The 24712-nt window shown below is 41.7% G+C and overlaps 1 protein-coding gene across 3 annotated transcripts in view; it reads left to right on the forward strand.

Annotated features, from left to right (window-relative positions):
* The first annotated feature begins 6221 nt into the window (after positions 1-6221).
* nsd3 (nuclear receptor binding SET domain protein 3) overlaps positions 6222-24712 on the forward strand; it is a 42975-nt gene continuing 24484 nt past the window's right edge. For 2 of the 3 annotated variants that reach the window (XM_061898775.1, XM_061898784.1), the window contains exons 1-14: positions 6222-6481; positions 11388-12256; positions 13126-13371; positions 13451-13613; positions 13701-13855; positions 15840-16469; positions 16541-16697; positions 16769-16863; positions 17983-18028; positions 18113-18243; positions 19823-19948; positions 20692-20818; positions 20901-21101; positions 23846-24025. In XM_061898775.1, the coding sequence (XP_061754759.1) occupies positions 11432-12256; positions 13126-13371; positions 13451-13613; positions 13701-13855; positions 15840-16469; positions 16541-16697; positions 16769-16863; positions 17983-18028; positions 18113-18243; positions 19823-19948; positions 20692-20818; positions 20901-21101; positions 23846-24025 (3082 nt within the window). In that variant the 5' untranslated portion in view covers positions 6222-6481; positions 11388-11431. The remainder of the gene's footprint in view (positions 6482-11387; positions 12257-13125; positions 13372-13450; positions 13614-13700; positions 13856-15839; positions 16470-16540; positions 16698-16768; positions 16864-17982; positions 18029-18112; positions 18244-19822; positions 19949-20691; positions 20819-20900; positions 21102-23845; positions 24026-24712) is intronic. The other variant, XM_061898793.1, reaches the window with a different exon arrangement.

The following is a 24712-nucleotide window of genomic DNA, read 5'->3' on the forward strand; positions in this document are numbered from 1 at the left end:
AAAAATCTATTTTAAAACAAATACGATGTTTTTATTCCATCAATGATACCCTTTAGTGTCATTACCAAAACTATTTAGAACAGAGGTGTCCAAACTACGACCCGCGAGCCAAATGCGGCCCACCGGAGTCTTCAGTGCGACCCTCGAGACATCACAAGGATAACAAGAAGATTGGCCCGAGGTGTGATTTTTCTTAAATTCAGTCTCCCACAGTCTGGAGTGACATTGCCACTAATTTGTGGGCAAGGATAGAATCTGTGGTCGATAACGATCAATTTCATTTGCAAATTATTTCAACAAGGGCTGGGCGATAAGGACAAAAAACTATATATATCAATATATTTTGCAGCTTAAACACGATATTGCATATATATTTTTCGGTGAAAATATACGTATAAAAATATTCATTTTTGAGCGATATTCACTGAAATTGAAGTGAATGACAACTGTTCTGTGGCATTTTTATTAACCCAGTTAGTCAAGATGAGTATTTACAGCACATAAAATAAGAAGTACAAAATTACATAACATACCGTATTTCCTTGAATTGCCGCCGGGGCGCTAATTAATTTAAACATCTTCTCACTCCTGCGCTTACAAAAGGCATGAGGTAGAAGTAAGCATGCGCTAATTATTTTAAAACCTCTTCTCACTCCGGCGCTTACCAAAGGCATGCAGTAAAAATTTGAGTGTGATGTAAGCTTGGACCTTAAATCCTACTGAATAGCTCTTAATCTTCTTCCCTTTGTGCGATTTCAAAAGACCGGTATTGAAATCAGCCTCCTCCATTTTGAAAATGATGACAGGGGAAGTGTCATTCGTGACGTCAAAAGTTTGATCAGGCGGTAATACTGAGCATGCGCTAATTATTTTGTGAAGCGAGTTTGACCCGGCAGTAATTCAAGGCAGGCGCATACTATATGCCCTGCGGCAATTCAAGGAAATACGGTAAATAAAATATAAAAATATTATGTCTGTGTGAAATAAATAACATGGCTTTGCAAATAATACAACATGTATCAAACTCAGATAAAAAGTACATTTGCAGGCAGGCTCTTTTTAATTCCCAGTCGAAGATGTAATGGACTGTCACACACGTACGGTTCTGTGGTCCTACAAGAAGTGGTCCGTGCAAAGTAACTGACTATACTTAATTGTGCGGCTTTGATCCTCATCACTTCGTTGTACATTTGGCTTGAAAATTCTCTTTTCTCTTCTCCGACTCTCGTCGTCATTTGGGATGTCCGTTGTGATTTCCCTTCCTGGTTCCATGATCTGCCCTCTCTTGCCTCTGATTGGCCGGTCCCTAATGTTTTGCTCTATTCTTAACCAATCATGACTCATCACGGTAAACCAACCAATCATAGATGTTCTTATACGTAAACCAACAAATCATTTCCCGTATATGTTGTCCCCTGCCAGTGGAGTTGCTCTAGTCAAGTTCTCTTTCTCTTCTCTGTCTCGCTTCTTTTGTAGCATGTAGCTTAGCTAATCGCTACATGGGTCTAAAAATAGCTAAGCTACGGAACTCGCTATTTTTCCGAGCGAGGCACACGTTGCTGCTCACTGCTCCCTCACAAGGGGATGGGTCAAATACAGAGGACAAATTTCACCACACTAAATGTGTGTGTGACCATCGTTAGGACCTTAAAAAGTGGCAGCAGACATTTGCCGGGGGCCAAGGGTTGAACAAATTAACCTTTTAATAGGGACCCAAACAAGTTTTGCATTGAATATTGAACTAGCAAGGCTTATATAACTTTATAGTGACATGCAAAATCGAGTTTTAAATAGTAATAATAATAATAAACAAATATCAAAGGCATATCAAATAAAATTTAAATAAAAATTGAGTGCCTCTTTTTTATTTGCAGCCTTCTAAGGTAAATATCAAACTTAACTTTGTCCACAGGCTAATAATACATTTGAATATAAAATAACAATAATGAGTGAATCAAACATTCAAGCCTTGAAGTAACAAGAGAAAGTGCATGAATAAATTGTTAATTATTGCTCAGTTTGCTACACTGATTTGCTTGAACAATGAATACACAACAAGCAATAATTATATAACTTAATAGTGCAAAATCAACATTCAAAAAACAAACTGAAAAAAAAATGGTCAAATAAATACAATTTAAATAAAACATTTAATGCCTCTTTTCTATTTGCAGCCTTCTTAGGTAAATATCAATATTAAATTTTTCCACAGGCTAATAAATCTTAAAATAAAATAAAAATCAGATAGGTGGGGTTGGTGGTGGGGGCGGGTTTTTGTGGTAGTCAGTGCTGCAAGGGGTTCTGGGTATTTGTTCTGTTGTGTTTATGTTGGGTTACGGTGCGGATGTTCTCCCGAAATGTGTTAGTCATTCTTATATGGTGTGGGTTCACAGTGTGGCGCATATTTGTAACAGTGTTAAAGTTGTTTATACGGCCACCCTCAGTCTGACCTGTATGGCTGTACACACACTTAAGTCACATATATCATGTGACTTGGCCGGCACGCTGTTTGTATGGAGTAAAAGCGGACGTGAAAACATATTGTAGACAACGCTAAAGGCGGTGCCTTTTTGGTACCGGCGGGCCAGCTCTAATGTTAATTTAATATTGCCTCAGGGGCCAAATTAAATTGTAGGGTGGGCTGAATTTAATTTTGCCTCAGGGGCCAAATTAAATTGTAGGGTGGGCTGAATTTGGCCCGCGGGCCAGAGTTTGACACCCACGGTATAGATTAACCATAACCAACAAATAAAGTCAACACACGGTCGCACTTAACACACCTCCTGCTCATTGAGCTTTGCGGCCATTACAAAACATGTAAATATAATTTGAAATTACACACAGATAAATCCATTACAGTGCATGATGGGTGATATGCAAAACACTCCACACTTACCCATTTTAGCTGCTTGACATTCCCAATTGATAACAAAACATTAAAGCGGTCATAATGAAAGAAATAAGATAGGAGTCAAACTTTTACACACTCTTAATATTCAATGTTTTATCATATACACTTTATATTGCATCGTCGTCAGGCGCTGATGTGAGAGGGTTGTTGTAGTTGAAGTTATGTGTTGTTTGTCAGGCTTGCCCCTGACAGTTTGGTTGTGTTTTAGTTTTTCCTCTGTGTGTGTGTAGATTTCCTGTCTTTAGTTCCTGTCAGCACTCTTATTTTGGTTCAGTTTCCTGTTTGTCTCCCTGAGTGCTGTGTCCTCTCAGGTGCAGCTGATTGGCACCTGGCCACACCTGGTGTCAATCAGCCCACTCCTATTTAGACCTTTTTTCTCCTCCAGTCAGTGCTGGATTATTGTCGTGTCATGTTGTGTCGAGGTCACCACTAACTGTCTTGTCGCTTGTAGCTTTGTCTAATTCTGTTCACTCTGCTCATGCCATAGCTCCATTCGTGGCTCTGCAACAAAGGCTCTGCAACCAGTCCTCTTGAGAGGGTCTGGACTCTCTTACACTCTGGCATTGCAAACAGTGACAGGTGAAATATATTTATATAGCGCTATTTCTTTTGTAACTCAAAGTGCTTTCATACATTAAGAAACCCATTATCTACATTTCATCTACATTTACACTTGTGTGGGTGGCACTGGAAGCAAGGTGGGTGAAGTATTTTGCCTGAGGATACTTGTTGCCCCGGGGGCTCAGAGCCTGTATGTTGGAGCTGTTGGAGTTGAATCCAGTAGATGAGAGGGTAGCTTCCCTCCACCCCCGAGTGGGGGGACGGGTTTGGACTGTTGTTTGCGCTTACGCACCAAACAGTAGTTCAGAGTACTTACCCTTTTCGGTTTTCCAGAGAGTACTGAAGAGTGCTCCCTCAGTTGATTACCTTGCTCAGCTGAGGGACTTCAATGCTCACATTGGCAACATTGGCAACGACAGTGAAACCTGGACAGGCATGATTGGGAAGAACGGCCGCATGGATCTGAACCCGAGTGGTGTTTTGTTACTAAAATATTGTGCTCATCCCAGATTGTCCATAATGAACACTATGTTCAAACATAAGGGTGACCATGTGTGCACTTGACACCAGGACCACTTAGACCGCAGTTTAATGATTGACTTTGGGGTTGTATAATCAGACTTGCGTTCTTACGTTTTGGACACGGTGTGAAGTGAGGGGCAGAGATTTCAACCAATCACCACCTAGTGGTGAGTTGAGTCCGATGGAGGGAGAGGATGCCGGTTAGACCCAGCCGGCCAAAAAACACTGTGAATGTCTATAGCAAAGTTTCCCTTCATAGATAGTTTAAATTCTGACCTCCGGATGAACTTTAAACATGTTACGAGGAAGGCACTGGATATTAGATTAGATAGTACTTTATTTATTCCTTCAGGAGAGTTCCTCCTGGAAAATTAAAAATTTCAGCACAATCCCATTCAAGATCAGACAAACATTACAGGGAGACAAAACAGGATCGCTGACGGGTCTGCCGTCTTCCAGCGCCCCTTACAAAAAATGTGAGATACAGGTAAACAAGGGGGGGATGGGAGAAAAAAAATAAAATATTAAAATAAAATAAAATAAAAGAAAAACATCGGTCTAAGCCTGGGCCCCTGGAGAGGGGGTCCAGACTGAGGCCAAAGGAAAAAAACAACTCATACCCATTGTACACATCCCTCTTACATGTGTGTAAGAGGAAAACATCAAACATCAAACATCAAAGAAGACAAAGGACATGAAAGACTTTAAAGCAGTGGAGCTAATGCAACCAGCCACTTCTACATACAGCTATGAATAAAAAGTGAAATAAACATATACACTGTGGTGGCCTCTGCGGTGTTCCACTCCATCGTCTGCTGGGGTTGGAGAGAGTATGGCCAGAGACAGGAGCAGACCCAACAAAGCAACCAAGAGAGCCGACTCCACTCTTGGCCGCCAACCAACTCTCGGCCAGTGTCCAGTCCGCATGGATGAGCGAGGATACGTCCAAGGAGACTGAGGTGTCCAACACCTGCTCACCCAGTCAATACACCACGAAGCCTCTCCATCCCGGCGCTTAGTGCTAGCTCCGCAGCCCTGTCTCTTCATCTGCATCTCCTCCAGTCCCTCCAAACCGACTCCGGTGTGGCAGAGGCCCAGCAGCTGGTCTCCAAGGCCAAAAGGCTCCCAAGAGGCAGATGCAGAAGTCCACAAAAAAGCACCACAGAGGTCACAAAAGTGCCACCCCTTGTCACACAGTCCCAAAGGGTCCCGGACCAAAAGGCAAAAGACAAAAGGCAAAAAAAAAAAAAAATATATATATATATATATATATATATATATATATTCCTTGCGCACTGACTTGCTCCCCCTTAGGAGCCCAGTCTGGATTGTATATTTTTTACTCATCCTTCCCCAGCGTTTACATTTTTCCCATCTTTTACGGGGCGCCTTATGGTGACCCATCAGCATTCTTGTTCTGTAACCATGTACACTGTTTGTTTGTCTAATCTTGAACAGGTTTGTGCAGAAAACAAAGTTTCGTTGTACTTGTGCAATGACAATAAAGACCTATCCTATCCTATCCTATGACAACAATCTGCGATGAGGTAGAGACTTGTCCAGGGTGTACACCGCCTACCGCCCGAATACAGCTGAGACAGGCTCCAGCGACCCCAAAAGGGACAAGCGGTAAAAAATGGATGGATGGATATAGCAACAATTAAAGAGGGGTTAGTGTGTCTGCCTCACAATACGAAGGTCCTGAGTAGTCGGGGTTCAATCCCGGGCTCGGGATCTTTCTGTGTGGAGTTTGCATGTTCCCCCCGGGACTGCGTGGGTTCCCTCCGGGTACTCCGGCTTCCTCCCACTTCCAAAGACGTGCACCTGGGGATAGGTTGATTGGCAACACTAATTTGGCCCTAGTGTGTGAATGTGATTGTGAATGTTGTCTGTCTATCTGTGTCGGCCCTGCGATGAGCTGGCGACTTGTCCAGGGTGTACACCGCCTTCCGCCCGATTGTAGCTGAGATAGGCACCAGCGCCCCCGACATCCCCAGAGGGAATAGGCGGTAGAAAATGGATGGATGGCTGGATAATAAATCCTAATGCATATTTGCACTTGACACAAATCACTGCTGTTTCCCCACAGTGTTGTAGGAGGTCTCGACGTGCTTGGAAGCGGCATTGATTAAATGTACTAGCAAACTCCACATTAGCCGCCACAGAATAAACACCATCAAACGTGGTCTTGTCGAGCTGAAGAAAGCGTCTTGTTTCGAGCAGGGTGTCATTCAAACCTCCACAGTAGCCTCCAGTGAGCGAGGAAGAGCCCAGCTTTGGGATTGGGTAGCGAGCAGATAGCGTAACATCCCCCTCCTCCTCTCTGTGGAGAATTGCGTTAAAACGAAAAAGGAAAGGCCCTGCGCTTTAACAAAAATAACAGAACACATTTTTGTTTTGTTTTTCCTTCAGTTCCCCCCTTCTTCTATATTAAAACGAAGACGCGTTGCTGGCCGGTGTATGTGTTTAGAATGGGACACGCTGAAGGTATTGACGTTTTTTTTTTATTTGCCTGCAATTCGCGACTCGGCGTCAAAAATCCACACTGCTCGTTAGCCCGCTTCCTTTTCTTGGTTGCATTATTTGCTTTGTCACCGCTACCGATGCATTGCATGCTCTTGACCTTCCACCGCCCGAGCACCCCTTGCTTATTTTCTGCCACATTCTCCCCCGAAGCGCCAGTGATGGAGGAATTATCACACGCCAGACAGGCAGCCATATTGGCCATGTACCGTTAGCCTAGCTAGCGTTAGCCTTCTCCTCTTTTCATCACATTCCCCTTGTTATGTGTTCCAACGTACCAATTATACATATAGAACGTGTCCATGGCTACATTAAATGTGTCAACACGTTTTCCGTTGTGTGTTAAAGCGTCTCTAAGGCCTCCCTAAATGCAACCAAATTTATAGCTATGTAGCTTTTAAGCTAACACCCCACCAGGCTAAAAGAGTGAAACAATCGTGTCTGCGCAGATGATTTTCCTCCGAATCGGTTCTTACATCTACAAAAAAATCTACATGTTTAACTCACTACACGGCATTCAAAACAACCCCCTTGGGGTACATTTCATGTTTTTCTATGAGCGCTAGACGGCCCCATACAGATGTTTACATCATTATTATGTACCTATGCTATCGCTGGGGCTCATGCTTAAACACGCTTCTTCTAAACCAGGTTTTTTTTTATTGATTGATACTTTTATTAGTAGATTGCACATTTCAGTACATATTCCGTACAATTGACCACTAAATGGTAACACCCGAATACGTTTTTCAACTTGTTTAAGTCGGGGTCCACGTTAATCAATTCATGGTACAAATATATACTATCAGTATAATACAGTCATCACACAGGTTAATCATCATAGTATATACATGGAATTATTTACATGATTTGAATCCGGGGGTGGGATGAGGAGCTTTGGTTGATATCAGTACTTCAGTCATCAACAATTGCATCAACAGAGAAATGGACTTTGAAACAGTGTAGGTCTAACTTGGCAGGATATGTACAGCCAGCAGAGAACATAGTGAGTTCAGATAGCATAAGAACAAGTAAATACATTAGAAGTACATTTGATTATTTACATTAGGTTATTTATAATCCGGGGAGATGGGATGTGAATGGAGGAGGGTATTAGTAAAGGGTTGAAGTTGCCTGGAGGTGCTGTTTTAGAGCGGTGTTGAAGGTATATAGAGATGGACTTACTTTTACACCTGTTGGGAGTGCATTCCACATTGATGTGGCATAGAAAGAGAATGAGTTAAAACCTTTCTTAGATCGGAATCTGGGTTTAACGTGGTTTGTGGAGCTCCCCCTGGTGTTGTGGCTATGGCGGTCATTTACGATAAGGAAGTAGTTTGACATGTACTTCGGTATCAGGGAGGTGTAGCGGATTTTATAGACTAGGCTCAGTGCAAGTTGTTTTACTCTGTCCTCCACCCTGAGCCAGCCCACTTTGGAGAACTGGGTTGGAGTGAGGTGTGATCTGGGGTGGAGGTCTAAAAGTAACCGGACTAGCTTATTCTGGGATGTTTGGAGTCTAGATTTGAGGGTTTTGCAGGTGCTGGGGTACCAGGAGGTGCAAGCGTAATCGAAAAAGGGCGGAATGAGAGTTCCTGCTAGAGTCTTCAAGGTGCATTTGTTGACCAGAGAGGAGATTCTGTAGAGGAATCTTGTTCTTTGGTGTCAAACCCATTTTAGCTCTGGGGCCGCAGGGCTGAAAATCCATTCCCAAATGGGCCGGAATGGTAAAATCATGGAATGATAACTTCAAAATAAAGACAACTCCAGGTTGTTTACTTTGTTTTACTTTGTGAAAATGTACAAATCACAAATAATCCTCTGGAAAAAAAAAACACTTCAAGTTTGTTGAAAATTCTGAGGAAATTGGTGCATTTTCAAAAACACAATGAGTTTAGACGTGGTCTCAGTTTATGTACAAAACCAGGATTAAACTTTAAATCACAGTCTTTCTGGGATTGAACAAACTGTAAACTCTTCCAGGTATCAAACACCTCCTTTGTCATGTCCACGTATCAATCCAGAGTTAACTCAACAAACCGTGAGAATCGGAAGTAAATCTATTCAAAAGGGTTGAGTTTCTCACTATATTTTCATACCTTAGTTGGCGCCTGTAGTGGCGGTAATCCTAGAACCTGTTGGTAGAACACCTTATTTCACTGGTTTGGTCCATGTGCCGCCTCTATTGGCTCTGATATTCTAAAGCGTTTTGGGTGTATTGAAAATAGTTTTATCCATCTATTATTATTATTAATGTTATTATTATGGAAAAATGATGACAACAAGGCATTTTGCAATAGTAAAAGTTGATTTTCAAGACAAAAAATGATTTTCAAGGTAAAAGTTGATTTTCAAGACAAAAAATTATTTTCAAGGTAAAAGTTGATTATCGTAGTACACAAAATACTACCGTCTATTCTTAAAACCCACACAAAGACATTATTGGGGAGTAACGGTGCCAAATAACGATGTGTTTGAAGCGGAAGACACAAAACGTCAGGTTTTAAGTTTCCACGCTTTACTTTGCACCTTTTGTTGGTCCTAACAGAATTTCTATTGTGACATCCAGTGGACACATTCAGAACAGCAGTTTCTTTCATTAAAAAAAAAAAAAAAAGCAACTCATTTTAATACTTGGCAAACTCATCAGGCGGGCCGGATAAAACCTGTTGGCGGGCCTGATCCGGCCCACGGACCGTATGTATGACACCCCTGTTCTAAACATTCACAGGTTTAAAAAAAAAAACGAGTGTCAAATAGTTGTGAAAAAAGTCGGTTTTGTTTTGGTTTCTGTTTGAACGTGTTTGTGCTGCTTTCGAAAACATGTTGGGGATGCACACGGGAGGCCACGTTGACTAGTATAAACTTGTACAGTTTGTTTTTATCTTAATTTTTTAATAATTAACGTTTTTTCCTTGCTGGGTGTTCTCTTAAGGTCCAGGTCTGCATTGATTGTGTTTAAAATGATCACATTTGGAAAAATGCCACTTGTTAGAGTGTATGTTTTGCCACGCTGTAAAGATATTGTTGTGAAAAAGGTATTCTTTTGAATGCCATCCATCTATTTTCTACCGCGTATTCCCTTTGGGGTCGCGGGGGGCGCTGGAGCCTATCTCAGCTACAATCGGGCAGAAGGCAGGGTACACCCTGGACAAGTCGCCAACTCATCGCAGGGCCAACACAGATAGACAGACAACATTCACACTCCCATTCACACACTAGGGCCAATTTAGTGTTGCCAATCAACCTATCCCCAGGTGCATGTCTTTGGAAGTGGGAGGAAGCTGGAGAACCCGGAGGGAACCCACGCAGTCACGGGGAGAACATGCAAACTCCACACAGAAAGATCCCTAGCCCGGGATTGAACCCAGGACTACTCAGGACCTTCGTATTGTCAGGCAGACGCACTAACTCCTCTTCCACCGTGAAACCCTTTCTACCCAAATGGTTCACTGATTTATGCCTTTCAGATGTCAACGGTCTTTGCATGATTAGTACATGTAAACTATTAAAATTAGCTTTAACTTTAGCTTTGTTGACAATTATCATGAATAAAGTTAAAGTACGAATGATTGTCTTACACACACCAAGTGCGGTTAAATTAACTTCTGCATTTGACCCATCCCCATGTTCACCCCCAAGGGAGGTGAGGGGAGCAGTGGGCAGCAGCGGTGACCGTGCTCGGGAATCATTTTGGTGATTTAACCACCAATTCCAACCTTTGATGCTGAGCGCCAAGCAGGGAGGTAATGGGTACCATTTTTATAGTCTTTGGTATGACTGGCCGGGGTTTGAACTCACAACCTACCGATCTCAGGGAGGACACTCTAACCACAAGGCCACTGAGCAGGTTGATGTTTTTTTTTACACTACACAGACAAATAGTAAGTACAGTAAGTACATTTTATTTATGAAGCGCCTTTCACGGATAAAATCACAAAGCGCTGTATAAAACATAGGTAAAGTAAAACAATTAAATTAAAAACAACAGGGGCAATATCATAAATAAATATAAAGAGGATTACAAATTATAGTTAAAAGGTGCATTAACTATAAGCTTTACTAAAAAGAGAAGTTTTCCAATGTTTCTTAAAAGTTTCAACACAGTCAATATCACAAAGGGACTAAATAAATAAATGGGTTGTACTTGTATAGCGCTTTTCTACCTTCAAGGTACTCAAAGCACTTTGACACTACTTCCACATTTACCCATTCACACACACATTGACACACTGATGGAGGGAGCTGCCATGCAAGGCGCCAACCAGCACCCATCAGGAGAAAGGGTGAAGTGTCTTGCTCAGGACACAACGGACGTGACGAGGTTGGTTCTAGGTGGGATTTGAACCAGTGACCCTCGGGTTGCGCACGGCCGTCCCTAGTGCAAATTGTTCCAGAGTCTGGGAGCCATAGCCTGGAATGCTGGGTCTCCACAAGTTTTAAAACTAGTTTTTGGGATCTTTAGAAGAGCCTGGCCTGAAGACCAGAGGCTGCGCCCTGAAGAGTAGGGGCACAGCAAGTCAGTGATGTACTGAGGGGCCCTACCATGCAACGCACAAAATGTCAGGACTAAAATTTTTATACCCAATGTGGAATTTAACTGGAAGCCAATGAAGACTGGAGTCATATGAGCTGTTCTGGGTGCAGCGGTCAAAAGGCTGGCTGCCGCATTTTGTACAGTCTGAAATCTCTTTAGCGTTGACTTGTTGGAAAAGGGTGAAGAGAGAATTGCAATGCGAGACGATATGAATGCGTGAATGATTATTTCGAGATCCAATTTTGACAACAAATTTCTCACTTTAGAAATATTTGTGAGACGATAAAAACAGTTTCATTCAAATAGATTCATTCAATGTTTCTCTGTCAACAGGTCCAGTCAAAGAAAAAGACAGTTAAGGATGCCGGAGCCCAACAATGGATTTCTCCTTCTCTTTCATGCAAGGGATCATGGGAAATACAATTCAGCAACCCCCGCAGCTTATTGACTCAGCCAACATCAGACAGGACGGCACCTGCGACACCGGCAGTGACCCGGGCGAGGATGGCGGTCCCTCTTACGATGCGGCCCTGGACGCAGACTTCTCCTATCCACACTCTGCGTCGGAGGACCTGCCGCATGTCTCCAACGGCTACCCTCCTGGTCTGGGCATGTACGAGCCTCAGTCCAAGTTCTCCATGTACTCGCAGTTCCCCAACGGCTCGGCTAACGGCTACGGGGCCATACGTAGCTACGGGGAGCATGGCCTTCTCATGCCTGGGGAGGGGACGGTGCTAAGAGGTCCCGGCCTCCAGGAAAGACCACGATCTCCTGTTTCGCCGCCCCTGCCCATACATCACCCGCACTTGCACCCCCACCATCATCACCACCATCACCACGCGCACCACTTCCTGTCGAGCACACCCCACATCCAAAGCCACCCACAAAGCCCACCGCCATTGCCCCTGTCCCTGCCCCTGCCCCTGCCCACACAGCACCACTTGCCCCACACGCCTCACATCATGACCCACACACTCCCTCCTCCGCCACCTTTGCACCTGCCCTCGTCCAGCCCACCTCCCTCTCTTGTGGACAGTACTCCATCTTCGCAGCCTCTCCAGCCCGCCATTCCCAGCGTCCCAGGAGGTGTGCTGAAGAAAACCAGCTCCCCAGAAATCAAGCTGAAGATCATCAAGACATATCAGAATGGCAAAGAGCTATTTGAATCTGCACTGTGTGGAGATTTACTGCAAGAACTGCAGGTATTGCCCTCCAGATCCATATGATTTGAAATGTATGCGTGTGTGCGTGTTCCTGTGTACCACTAGATGAAGCCCGTGTCTGTACCAGTGTTTGAGACTAAACAAATTAATATGTATTATTCATACTACCATAGCTGTGGTCTGTGTGGATGTATTTTTCTTTATATGTATTATTCATACTACCATAGCTGTGGTCTGTGCGAATATATTTTATTTTATTTTGATACAACTTTATTTATAATAGGAGTATTCAACATTTACAAACAGCAAAGAAACAATCATAATCAAAACAAGTACAAAAATAGTACAAAAACAGTCCAATACAGCGCCAGGGGGTCTGTGTGGATGTAGTTTACTAGTTGAACTTCACATGGCTGATGTCATTTGCTTCTTTAGACAGCCAACTAAATTGAATCAACAGCACCTCTACTGGTTGCAGTCAGAATTTTTTTTTATTATACCGGTACATTGAATAATTAAACAATAATATATTGTGTTGAAATAGTTGATAAATTGAATCTTGAAGCATTTGTGGTAAATTGGAATGCACTACAAGTATTTTGCTGTCTGAAGAAGTTCAGATCCGCCTGACATTATTCTGCGAGAATGGGCGAGAGATTCTCAAATCCCAGTAAAAAAATTACAATTAATTAATTACGAAATAGTAAATCCAGGAAATGTAGTCAAATACCATGAATATTTACAAGACTGACTGCTTTAAAATGCTTGCTAAATTGTTAGCATCTAATCATCTCTAAAGAAAGGTTGTATATGTGCAGAGAGACAGAGCCAAATTTGCTTCAAAAGAACCAAAAGTTAACTGATGTCCCAGTTCTTCATTTCTTTTTGTGTGTCTAAATCTTCTGAAGGAATCTCAGAAGAATGAGGCGGCTCAGGTGCAGCGCCGACATGAGAGGAAGAAGGAGAAGAGGAAAAAGAGCGCCAAGCTCCAACTACACATCCCAGAGCCCATTCTGGAGCACGTCCAAGGCCTTGCAGCAACTGCGTGCCAGAAGGAGGACACTTATGTCCTTCCACAAGCAACAGAGGTACCACTGCCCCCGACAGAGAAGCCTCAGACGACAGTTATCAAAACTGAGCCAAAGACATCCAAGGCACGAGCACTCATCTCTGGTTCCTTTATTGTTCCTTTTATTGAGCTAATATCTTAAAAGAAACCTTCTGTTTTTACAGGTTCCGAAAGTCAATCAACCTTCTGTGATCCAAGAGACTGGATTCTGTAAGGAGTTTGTGATTGGAGATCTAGTATGGTCCAAGGTGGGTACTTACCCATGGTGGCCTTGCATGGTGTCATCTGACCCACAGATGAAGGTCTACACACGTATCAACACCAGAGGTAAGCACATAGATATTAACAAGCGTCTGTTTTTTAAGGTTGAAAAACGAGAGTAAGTACATGCTCAACTCCCAATGTGCCGTGCAGGTCACAGGGAATACCACGTCCAGTTTTTTGGGAGTGTGGCAGAACGAGCATGGATCCACGAGAAGAGGATCGTCATGTACCAGGGAAAGCAGCAGTTTGACGAACTACAGACTGAGACGCTGCGCAAGACCACAAACCCCGTGGAAAAACACAAAGTATGTTTCATTTGTAGTTCAATTTCACCACTAACTGAATTCATGCTTTTTTTGTGTTTGGATGTCAAAGAAAAGAGATGATAAGCAAGTGTAAAACTACTATAAGAGATGTAACGATAAACGGTAATAATGAGCACCGCGGTAAAACTCCCGACACTTAGTATTACCGTTTTAAATTAAAATCATCGAAAAACCATGATTGATAACTGTACTTCATAACTGTACTTTGATAAACTCACAGACTGACTTTCGTGATCTCACTAGCTTAAATGCTAACATGAAAACAAGAGACATTTATGTATTTCCCCATTAAGGAGCAACATACCCCAATTTAAACTTAAATACATTACTCTCTGAGCAACTAGGCTCATTCAAGTGTACACATTGAACCTGTAAGCTGTGCTCTGTTAGACTAAAGCAGACTTGGGCAAATTAAGGCCCGGGGACCACATGTGGCCCATTAAGCTTTTCAATCTGGCCTGCCGGACATTCCCAAATAACTTTTTAGATCTTTAAGATGGAAAGTGTAGCTGCCATTATGATGTGCAGCGATGTTTTCTAATAACCGTAAGTCTTGAACTATACAAAGTATTTTAATGGTTGGAATATGTGCTTTTGCATTATATACTAGTTGCTATGGTCATTAGTTACTATGGTAATCTAATGAGTTACTATGGTAATGTAATTAGTTACTATGGTTACCTAATTAGTTACTATGGTAATCTAAGTCCCAGCAGCTCAGACGAGGCACCAAGCAGTGTGGGTGGGGAGTGTTTCCACAGAGTGTCAGCCTGAAATGCGGGTGCCAGAGACCGACTCGGAAGGAGATTTTTACCACAACGTTCTAAAGCTTAGTGAAGTATCAGATACATCAGATTGTAGGTGGGTCAATTCTTTACCCTTCACGTTCATATTTCGTTGTGTTTGTTGCATTTTTGTTGCGTGTCACTTGATTGTAAAATATGTGGATGGAGAGGGTGTGTGATGTTCATATGTTGTCAATATTCAGTGTTTTAGCCTTGTAAATCCCACATTCTTTATTTTTATGTACATTCTGGGTGTCTCATTCAGTAAAATAAATTACATTTCCATTCTGTTTTTTAAGGCGGTCTATTATAATGTTTTTAGCATTCAATAAGACATTTTTGTGAGGTTTTGCATTAGTGTTCCTAAAAATAGATATACCGGCTCCCAGACACATTTTTTTCTCTAAATTTGGCCCCCCGGGTCAAAATAATAGCTCAGGCTTAGACTAGAGTGATCGTTCTGTACTCCGAGGAATATGAGTCAGAGGTGTTTTTACGGTGTGTTCAAAGACCACTGAGCAGAGTAAGACACCACAATGCCTACCAGAAATGATAAATGATAGTAATATATTTAATTTCTTAAGCACTTTTCATTTAAATAAAGCTTAATGTGATACAGTACAAACCAGTATTCAAATCAATAACATCTTAGCAATTAGAAACAATAATAAGATTTAGAACACTATCAGTGAATCATAACAAACATGAAACATGCAAAAAAATAGTTGGTTTACAGTGTGTCATTTATTTTAGTTATTTGAAAACAAATAACTTGGTTAACATATTTCAGTGTGTGTGTATAAGTATTTTTTAAGAATAATCAACAATACCTTGATGATAAGGATAACCATGGTAATGTTGGTCATGAAAACCGTGATATGAAATGTTCATATTATTGCATCCTTACCCATTGACCACAACAATTTATTCAATGCAATACAAGAGCTGAACTAAAAATTATCCCTTTGATACTCTGATTTAACAATTTGGTTATAATTGTGGTGCATCAAACCAAAAGGTATTTTGTAATATTTTAATCTAATAATACACTTACCTATTATTGAAAGTGTCACCAAACCTTCACATTAATTTTGTAAATGCAGATATTATACAGTCCTTTAACCTAAAAAAGTGTCTAGTCAGTACCACACAATTAACTGGTTTTGGTTTGTCTCCAGCTTCTGAAACCTATCCCTCAGAGGGAGCGTGCTCAGTGGGAAGTCGGTGTGGGTCATGCAGAGGACGCCTTCCTGATGACACGTCAGGAGCGCATCGACAACTACACCTTCATATATGTCGACCCGACCCCCAACGAAGCGCCGTCTGCCAAGAAAGCCATCGGCCGGCCTGAGAAGCGAAGCCGGCGCTCCAGCGGCTCAACCAATAAGAAAGAAGGCGGTGAAGTTAAGTCGCCAGATAGAGAGCAGCCACCAAGAAGACAGCTTCCACGTCGACAGTGCAGTATCTCCAACACGGAAGAGTCCCAGCCTTCAAATGAGAAGATGAACCTGAGGGGGGACCAGAGTAAGACAGACTCTCCTAAAAAGGATTCAGATGCAGGAACCCAGCAGGATTCTCCACCACCGGTCAAGACTTGGAAAACTGCGGCAGCAAGGAAGCTGCTGCCTCTTTCCATCACCATGAAGAGGTTGAACGTGGAGATCACAAAGTGTGACTGGCCTCTCCTGCAGAAGAAAATTGCTCCTTCCCAGAAGAAAGAAGAAGAGAAGGATGATGACGAAGAGGAGGAGGAGGAGAGAGTGGCTGGAGAAGGCAGGCAGCCGGATTTGGGCTACTGCTCACCTGAGGTCAGTCGAGCAGAGTCTTCTCACATGATTATTTTCGTCTGAGTTCTTATACACAATTTGTTGTACAACAGGACAGCAGAACTAAACCCGAACCCAGCCCAGAGGAAGAGGAAGACGCTGACGACATGGAAGAAGAGGAGAGGAGAGAATCTCCCGCGAGTCGAAGGAGCGAAGAGGGAGGAACGCAACCAACATCCTCTCCTGGCTCACATCACAGCAGTCCACATGGTTTGTAGCAAGATATTTAGCACTTAAAGAAACATGAAAGACTCGTATGTAATGTTTCCATGATTCCTCAGGTTCTCAGGAGAGGAAGCTACAGCGGCGGTCGGTCAGGAGCAGGTCGGAGTCTGAAAGTGCCCCAGTGCCCAAAAAGAAAACCAAAAAGGAACAGGTATCAAATGTTTTTATACCTTTTTAAAAATGGATAACATGGTAAAATGTGATGTTTGGTGGTTTGGAGCAAGATTTTGCAGCCTCACGGTTTTCTTGTCAATTCTAAAGCAGAATATAAGAAGAATAGCGCTTATCAAGAAGCGTAGATTGGCTGCATCACTTCTGTGTCGATTCAAAAGCATACAGTATCCACATTCTACATCGACGACTGTTTTGCTGTACACCTCACAGCAGTTTTTGTAGATCCGTGCAGAACTTTGTACTTTGTATAATATGTTGTTTTTCATGCAAAACATACACTATGGTGGTTTAGAAATGGACCACACATTTTCTGTATTACTTCCTCTGTCAGCTTCAATAAATTCATTTAATACGACTGCACCTCACGACTGATTTAATTGTCGACGAGTCAACGATTACCTTAACAATTAGTCGAATATTTGGATTATATTCCATCCTTTTTGTACCGCTTATTCCCTTTGGGGTTGCGGGTGGTGCTAGTGCCTATCTCAGCTACAATCGGGCGGAAGGGGTGTACACCCTGGACAAGTCGCCACCACATCTGCGATGAGGTGGCGACTCGTTGGATTATATTATTTGAAATATTTATACTGTAAATGTGCTGCTCATTAGGGTGTTACAGAAAGGATAACTGTAATACACTTTTTTCCATTTTAGCGCAAGGACATGCACAGTGTCCTTAAAAACAAAGTATGAATTTCATGCAAACAGAGGACAGTAAATATAGTTGCAATAAAAAGTACTAAAACATACTGTGATGATGATGATTATGATGTGTTTAGAATGCTGCACAGAAGTACATAGACTGTCAGACTTTGTCTAAAATGATAGTTAAAGCTATACACATAATTTCATCTCTCTATTAGCTAGCTAGGTAACCAAGGAAAGTCACAGACCGCATCCTCCAGATGTCTGACAAGTGTGCAATTGTAGAGTCATTCAAATTGAATGCTAATTTAATGAATATTTTCACTAAAAGATGAATGTTCCATCCACTACTGTTATGCAAGTATTAGAAGTTAGTTAGTTTTTTTTTCTTAGCATCACTGTGTCATGGAACTCTATACAACTTTGATATTTTACCTTTTCAACCCAGGCGGAGATGGCTCCAGAGGCCACGCCGAGGGCAGGTTCTCAGAAAGGTTGGTGATCAGATCACACTGCTCCCTCACGGTTCTCGTCCCCGCAATAACAAATCCTTCTATTATTAATTCCTCTTCATTCAGGAGCCAGCGAGATATCAGATGCCTGTAAACCACTGAAGAAGCGAAGCAGAGCGTCTACAGATGTCGAGATGGCCTCCTCCCAGTATAGAGACACATCAGATTCTGACTCCAGAGGCCTCAACGATCCACAGGTAGACTTAGATGCTCACACAAGACAAATATGCTCTATTACTGTAGGACCCTGAATTAAGACATTGTTAAAAGCCTACTGAAACCCACTACTACCGACCACAGTCTGATAGTTTATACATCAATGATGAAATTTTAACATCACAACACATGCCAATACGGCCTTTTTAGTTTACTAAATTGCAATTTTAAATTTCCCGTGAAGTGTCTTGTTGAAAACGTCGCGGTATGATGACTCGTATGATGACGCGTGCGTTTGACGTCTCAGGTTGTAGCGGACATTATTTTCCAGCCCGATCCAAGCTATAAGTAGTCTGCTTTAATCGCATAATTAAACAATATTCTGGACGTCTGTGTTGCTGAATCATTTGCCGGGGGCGGCATAGCGTAGTGGGTAGAGCGGCTGCGCCAGAAACCTGAGGGTTGCAGGTTCGCTTCCCACCTATTGACATCCAAATCGCTGCCCTTTTGTCCTTGGGCAGGACATTTCACCCTTGCCCCCGGTGCTGCTCACACTGGTGAATGAATGATGAATGAATGATAGGTGGTGGTCGGAGGGGCCGTAGGCGCAAACTGGCAGCCACGCTTCCGTCAGTCTACCCCAGGGCAGCTGTGGTTACAGATTTAGCTTACCACCACCAGGTGTGAATGAATGATGGGTTCCCACTTCTCTGTGAGCGCTTTGAGTATCTAACAATAGAAAAGCACGGTATCTAATCCATTATTATTGTTATTATTAATTTGTTCAATTATAATGGAGAAATCAAAGTAGAAAGATGTAGGTGGGAAGCTTTTAGCCTTTAGCCACACAAACACAGTCAGTGTTTCCTTGTTTAAAATTCCCGAAGATGAAGCTTTACTAAGGATCAGAGCGGTCAAGCGAACATGGATCCCGACCAAATGTCAACCGGCAGTTTTCGGTGAGAAAATTGTGGTAATAAGTCAGCGCTTACTGGAGACATCAGCGGAGCTTCCGTCTTGCTGCAGCTGCGTGACTTCCCTCAGAGACTCTGGCGCCAACACACCCGTGGCCACACCCCTCCGCTTTTCAGATACTCTATAATCTCACTAAAAGACTAGTAACACAATAGGCAGATAAGGGATTTTCCAGAATTATCCTACTAAATGTGTCTAACAACATCTGAATCGCTCTCACTGCCCTCGCCTTTTTTTTTTTCAACTTTTTTTTTTTTTTTTCTAGTCCTTCACTCTAAATTTCCTCATGCACGAATCTTTCATCTTCGCTCAAATTAATGGGGAAATTGTCGCTTTCTCGGTCCGAATAGCTCTAGCTGCTGCTGGCTATGATTGTAAACAATGTGAGGAGCCCTACAACCTGTGACGTCACGCGCACATCGTTTGCTACTTCCGGTAAAGTTGCAAACTTTATTGTCGATGTTCTCTACTAAATCCTTTCAGCAAAAATATGGCAATATCGCGAAATGATCAAGTATGACACATAGAATGGACCTGCTATCCCCGTTTGAATAAGAAAATCTCATTTCAGTAGGCCTTTAAAGTTGTAAGCATACAGACAGTATGTTTGAAATGTATTTGATGCCACATCGCTGTCTGTCACAGGGTTTATTTGGGAAGAGCCTTGACAGTCCAGCAGCTGCAGACGCAGATGCATCAGACACTCAGTCTGTGGACTCTGGCTTGTCTCGTCAGGACAGTAGCACCAGCAAGAGGGACACAGTCTGCCAGGTATGCTTTGATCCACGTTCCCATTTGTAGTCTCTTGTAAAATGTGTTTATTAGGGATGGGATTTATGGAGGAAGGATGCCAAATCTTAAGAAGAGTTTCCTTTCAAAGAGCCGTTAAAAATAATTGCTTGTCATTGTTGTTTTTTTTGTTATCTGATAAAAAATGCTAAAAGATGTGGATCAAAATGATTCCAACGTACCCCAATATTACTGTATCGGTGGAAATTATTCTGAAATATTGATATTACCATTATTGTTGTTTTTATTGTAAACATTACATAAGGTGGTACCATTTTCCCATGCTTTGACAGTGACTTACAATTTAGAATTTGCTCTCACCTAGGAAAACAATACGGGAAAAACACAAATAATTAGTAATACCAATGTATATGCTGTATGTACAGTACATGGAAAGTATAGATACAACTAGAATAATTGAACTACTTGACATATCCACATCAAAAACAATGAACCAGAAAATTTAATCCAAATGCTACTTTGTTTCCTTCGACTCTGACTCTTTTCTAGTCAACTCAACAGTCGGGTGGCATGCATATTCAGCTTTGGCAATTGCAAACGCTGAATCTGCCTGTGAACACAAAACTGCTTGCAAACAAACAGCTCCCAACAACGAATTAGTTCTCTTTGTTCACTTAGAAGAGTAGTTCAAAAGACTTTGTTTTGCAAACGTCACTTGTCTTGTGTGTATTGACTTATGGAATCTGTGTATGTTTGGCTTTTAGATCTGTGAGGTGTACGGAGAGAATTTGGTGCCATGTGAAGGTGAATGCAACAGGCAGTTCCATCTGGAGTGTCTCAACCTGACATCCTTACCCGAAGGACGGTTCACCTGCCTGGAATGTAAAAACGGTGAGCAGATCACTTTTCAGCATCACCTTACTTCTTATGTTCTGGACATTACTATTGGTCTCTCCGTAACTATTTATTCTAGGTAACCACCAATGTTTCAGCTGTAAGAAAGCAGGCCAGGTGGTGACTCGCTGCTCCGTGGCAGGATGTGGTTGTCATTACCATGAGGATTGCGTCCATAAATTACCTGGCACCACCAGCAGTTCAGGTGAAGGCTTTAGCTGCCCCCAGCACAGCTGTGCCACCTGCTGTCTGGAACGTGACCTGCAGCGAGCCAGCAAAGGTGAATACTGTACAATGACATTGGATCACTGTTGAAAAGTAGAAATAATACATTTACACGTGTTTATATTTCCAGACAAGAGAAATGGGGACGTACAGTGGAAATAACCAAAGTGGCTTACACCACTGTTAATGTAATTTTTTTTTACATAACATGCCACTTTGTATCTGTCTCACAAGAAAATATAGAAAAGCGTACGAGGACACCGCCATGCTATTTATGACATTTTCTGTAGCGACCAAAATATAGGATGACCCTGAATGACAAGACAATTTCTTTAAAGTAAAACTTTTGAGAAAAAATGTTCTTAGACAAATCAAAGATGACAAAATATTGATTTTTCTAAATTAATATGAAATATTCCTTAACTAATAATAGTTCATTTATAATTTAGCCTTTGGATAAGAAAGCTTCCTTTGTTGTTTGCTAACTTGCGAACAGAACAGCCTTTGAGACTTTTCAGCATCTATACATTTCCAGTTCACTTTTAAATATGTATAAGTGAAGGTAGAACATCTCAGTCATAATACAGGGTGCAACTCCCACTGTGATTGTTGTGATGTGACTAGGATCACTTTGCACCCAAAGTCCAGCACATTTGTCTTGTGTAGTGTTAAGTGCACAAATTTGCACCTGGGCGCTTCACACTTTCCTTCCTTTTTCCTGATTGAAAGAGGTCATCGAGGGCAATAAAGTAGAGTCATAAAATGACTGATGTTGCATGTTATTAGTTATAACTGACCATATAGAAATAACAAGTTTGATACCAAATAAAACTAAAAACAATTTTCAAAGTCAGAGAATCTGCGGTAAAACAGCAGTGTGGAAGTGAGCGTACAAGTAATAACTTAGATTTATATCGCGCTTTTCTAAACACTCAAAGCGCTCACAGAGAAGTGGGACTCAACATTCATTCACACCTGGTGGTTGTAAACAGGCTGTAGCAGCGAATGGCCTAATGTGTGTACTAGGGCTGCAACTAACAACTAATTTGATAACCGATTAATCTGTCGATTATTACTTTGATTCATCGATTAATAATCGATAAAAGAGACTCACTACATTTTTATCCTTTCCAGTATTTTATCGGAAAAAAAACAGCATACAGCATGTTCTTTCAACTTGCCAAATAAAAGAAGTGAAATGTTTCAAAAATATTTTTTTTATAAAGTGCACCATTGTCATGCACAATAGCAATAAATTTGCTTTGGGGAATTTAAAACCTGGGTACTACCTATTCCAACTAATGTTGGATGCTGAATGTCTTACCTCTAGTGGCATGGTCGTAAGGCAGATTGACTTCATGTTCCATTCGTCTCCAATGTAATGGCATGTATTGCCAAGGTGGGCTTCCGTGGCTACACTTGTCCACACATCAGTAGTGAGAGCAATTTTGCTCTGGGTGGCTTTTATGTCAGTCTAAACTGCTTGGAATGTCTGCTCGTACTTTCTCTCCATCACTTTGGGTATTCATATTAGGCTGCCTCTGAATAATATCATGAAATATTCCAGCACCTTCATAACGTTTAGTTATACTAAAGCATCACTCAAATCTAAATATATTTATATAGCTTTATTGGACCCGGCTACATTAATCCTTTATGAAACCAACCTGAGATATTTCTGTCTGTTACATTTATTTCGAAATTGTTAACCGTGCGTTTTCGCTCGCAAAACGGAATCAAATGTGCCAGAGACACATTATCAGACCCGCGTTGCAACAAAGGGATAACGTTAACATTACTCAGAAAAAAGCTGAACTCGTGAATGCCCGTTGCGACTCAAAACAACACAGAAAATGAAGTCGTTGCATTCTCCAAAAAGTTCCTAACACCCTTAAAGTTAATACACAACTGTTGCTGCTGCGCTTCCTGAAATAACATCTCCTTGTTAACAAAAGATTAAAAACACACAAAGACGGACATAACGGATCAATGTACCTGGACTATAGACCTAAAAAGTTATGTACTGTGAATTCCCTTCATCCATGGCTCCAACATGTTTCCTCTTCAGGTGCTCCCGAAGCAATGTTGTACTTCTGTGCCACGCGAGGTCAATGCTGCACATTTTGCAGGGAACGGTCTTTAAAGTAAAGTGTTCCCATACTTTTTAAGACTTAGGTCGTACACTTTTCTCCATTGAAGCAATAACCTCAAGCTGTTTCTCCGCTGAACTATCTGTACGGTTTTCCTCTGCCATTTTTCAAATGTTTCCAGGCAAAGGAGACGGCGTCATCATGTGAGCTGCACATGACACATCATTGGCTGGCTTACTGCAACCTCATGAGACGTAGCCGCATAGCATAGATCCAACGAATCGATGACTAAATTAATCGCCAACTATTTTTCTAATCAATTTAAGTGATTCGTTTTTGCAGCCCTAGTGAGTACGCCCTAAGACCTTCCTTGTCTTCTCAAATTTTTTCCTTAAAGAAATAAAAAATATAATCGTATTTTTTGGGTTCTTACGGTATTTATTTCCCTTTATATTTATGAACTCAAGCATTGTTTCGACCTAATGTAATTAGCATCTTGATGGAAATGTCTTTAAAATTGTGTTTTTTGTCCAAATATCCTGTAATACAATAAGTATGAAATAGAGGTAGAACAATTACAGACTAATAAGCATATTTCCTCAAGAACCCTCTGTTTTTGTTCTCGAAAGAGCGTATTTGCCTTATTCTGTGTGCAACATAAAAATGAAAAAACTCAATAAAAAATGTGTTTCCTCTGTTTCCTGTCCAGGTCGCCTGATGCGTTGCATCCGCTGTCCAGTGGCATATCACACAGGAGACAGCTGCGTGGCGGCGGGCAGCGTCATCCTCACACATCACATCATGATCTGCAGCAGCCACGGCAGCACTAAGAAGAACGGCCTCCTCACCTCCCCCGTCAATGTGGGTTGGTGCTTCCTGTGCGCCCGAGGTAAGCTCCACCCCTATTCACACATAAGCACCTTCAGCCGTTCTGTTATTGTCTGGATTGGCTGACAATTAGTATTGTCAATTCACTTCAACATGTATAACAAGACCATGTGACCCTCCATGATTTTAGTTTTTTTTTGGGACATGTTTTGGCTTTTTTCAAACTTTCCATACATGTTTTCACCATGCAGTACATTTTAGTTTTGCTCACCGAGGTACAGTTTACAACAGTTGTTCTCTAGTACCAACTCAGAAAAAACTTTGCTCTCAAGTACTACTATAATTACCATCATTAAAATTCAGTTGCATAATAGGCCTAAGTATTCATTACAAACAAGGCAGAGGTTTTAAGTAACAAGTATATTTAACATTTTTGGCCAATGAAACATTACGCAAAGTTTGAACAGTAATACTGTTTGAAAATAGGAAAATAAAACACTGTACTTCAATCATATGATTATTTGGTGTACCACGAGATAGAGCCTGCATACCACTTGTGATACATGGGTATGTAGCTGTACAGTAAACACTGTTGTGCAATATTAAGGCAATACAATTCCAATGTAACCCGACAATGAAGAGAAAGGCTACATGCTTGGCGACGTGGCTCAAATGGTAGGGCGGCAGTGTTGGCAACTAAAGGCACGATTTCCTCTAAACTGCCATGATACTTGTGGGGGTGTGGTCA

Source organism: Nerophis ophidion, linkage group LG01 (assembly GCF_033978795.1).
Source record: "Nerophis ophidion isolate RoL-2023_Sa linkage group LG01, RoL_Noph_v1.0, whole genome shotgun sequence".
NCBI classification, from domain to species: domain Eukaryota; kingdom Metazoa; phylum Chordata; class Actinopteri; order Syngnathiformes; family Syngnathidae; genus Nerophis; species Nerophis ophidion.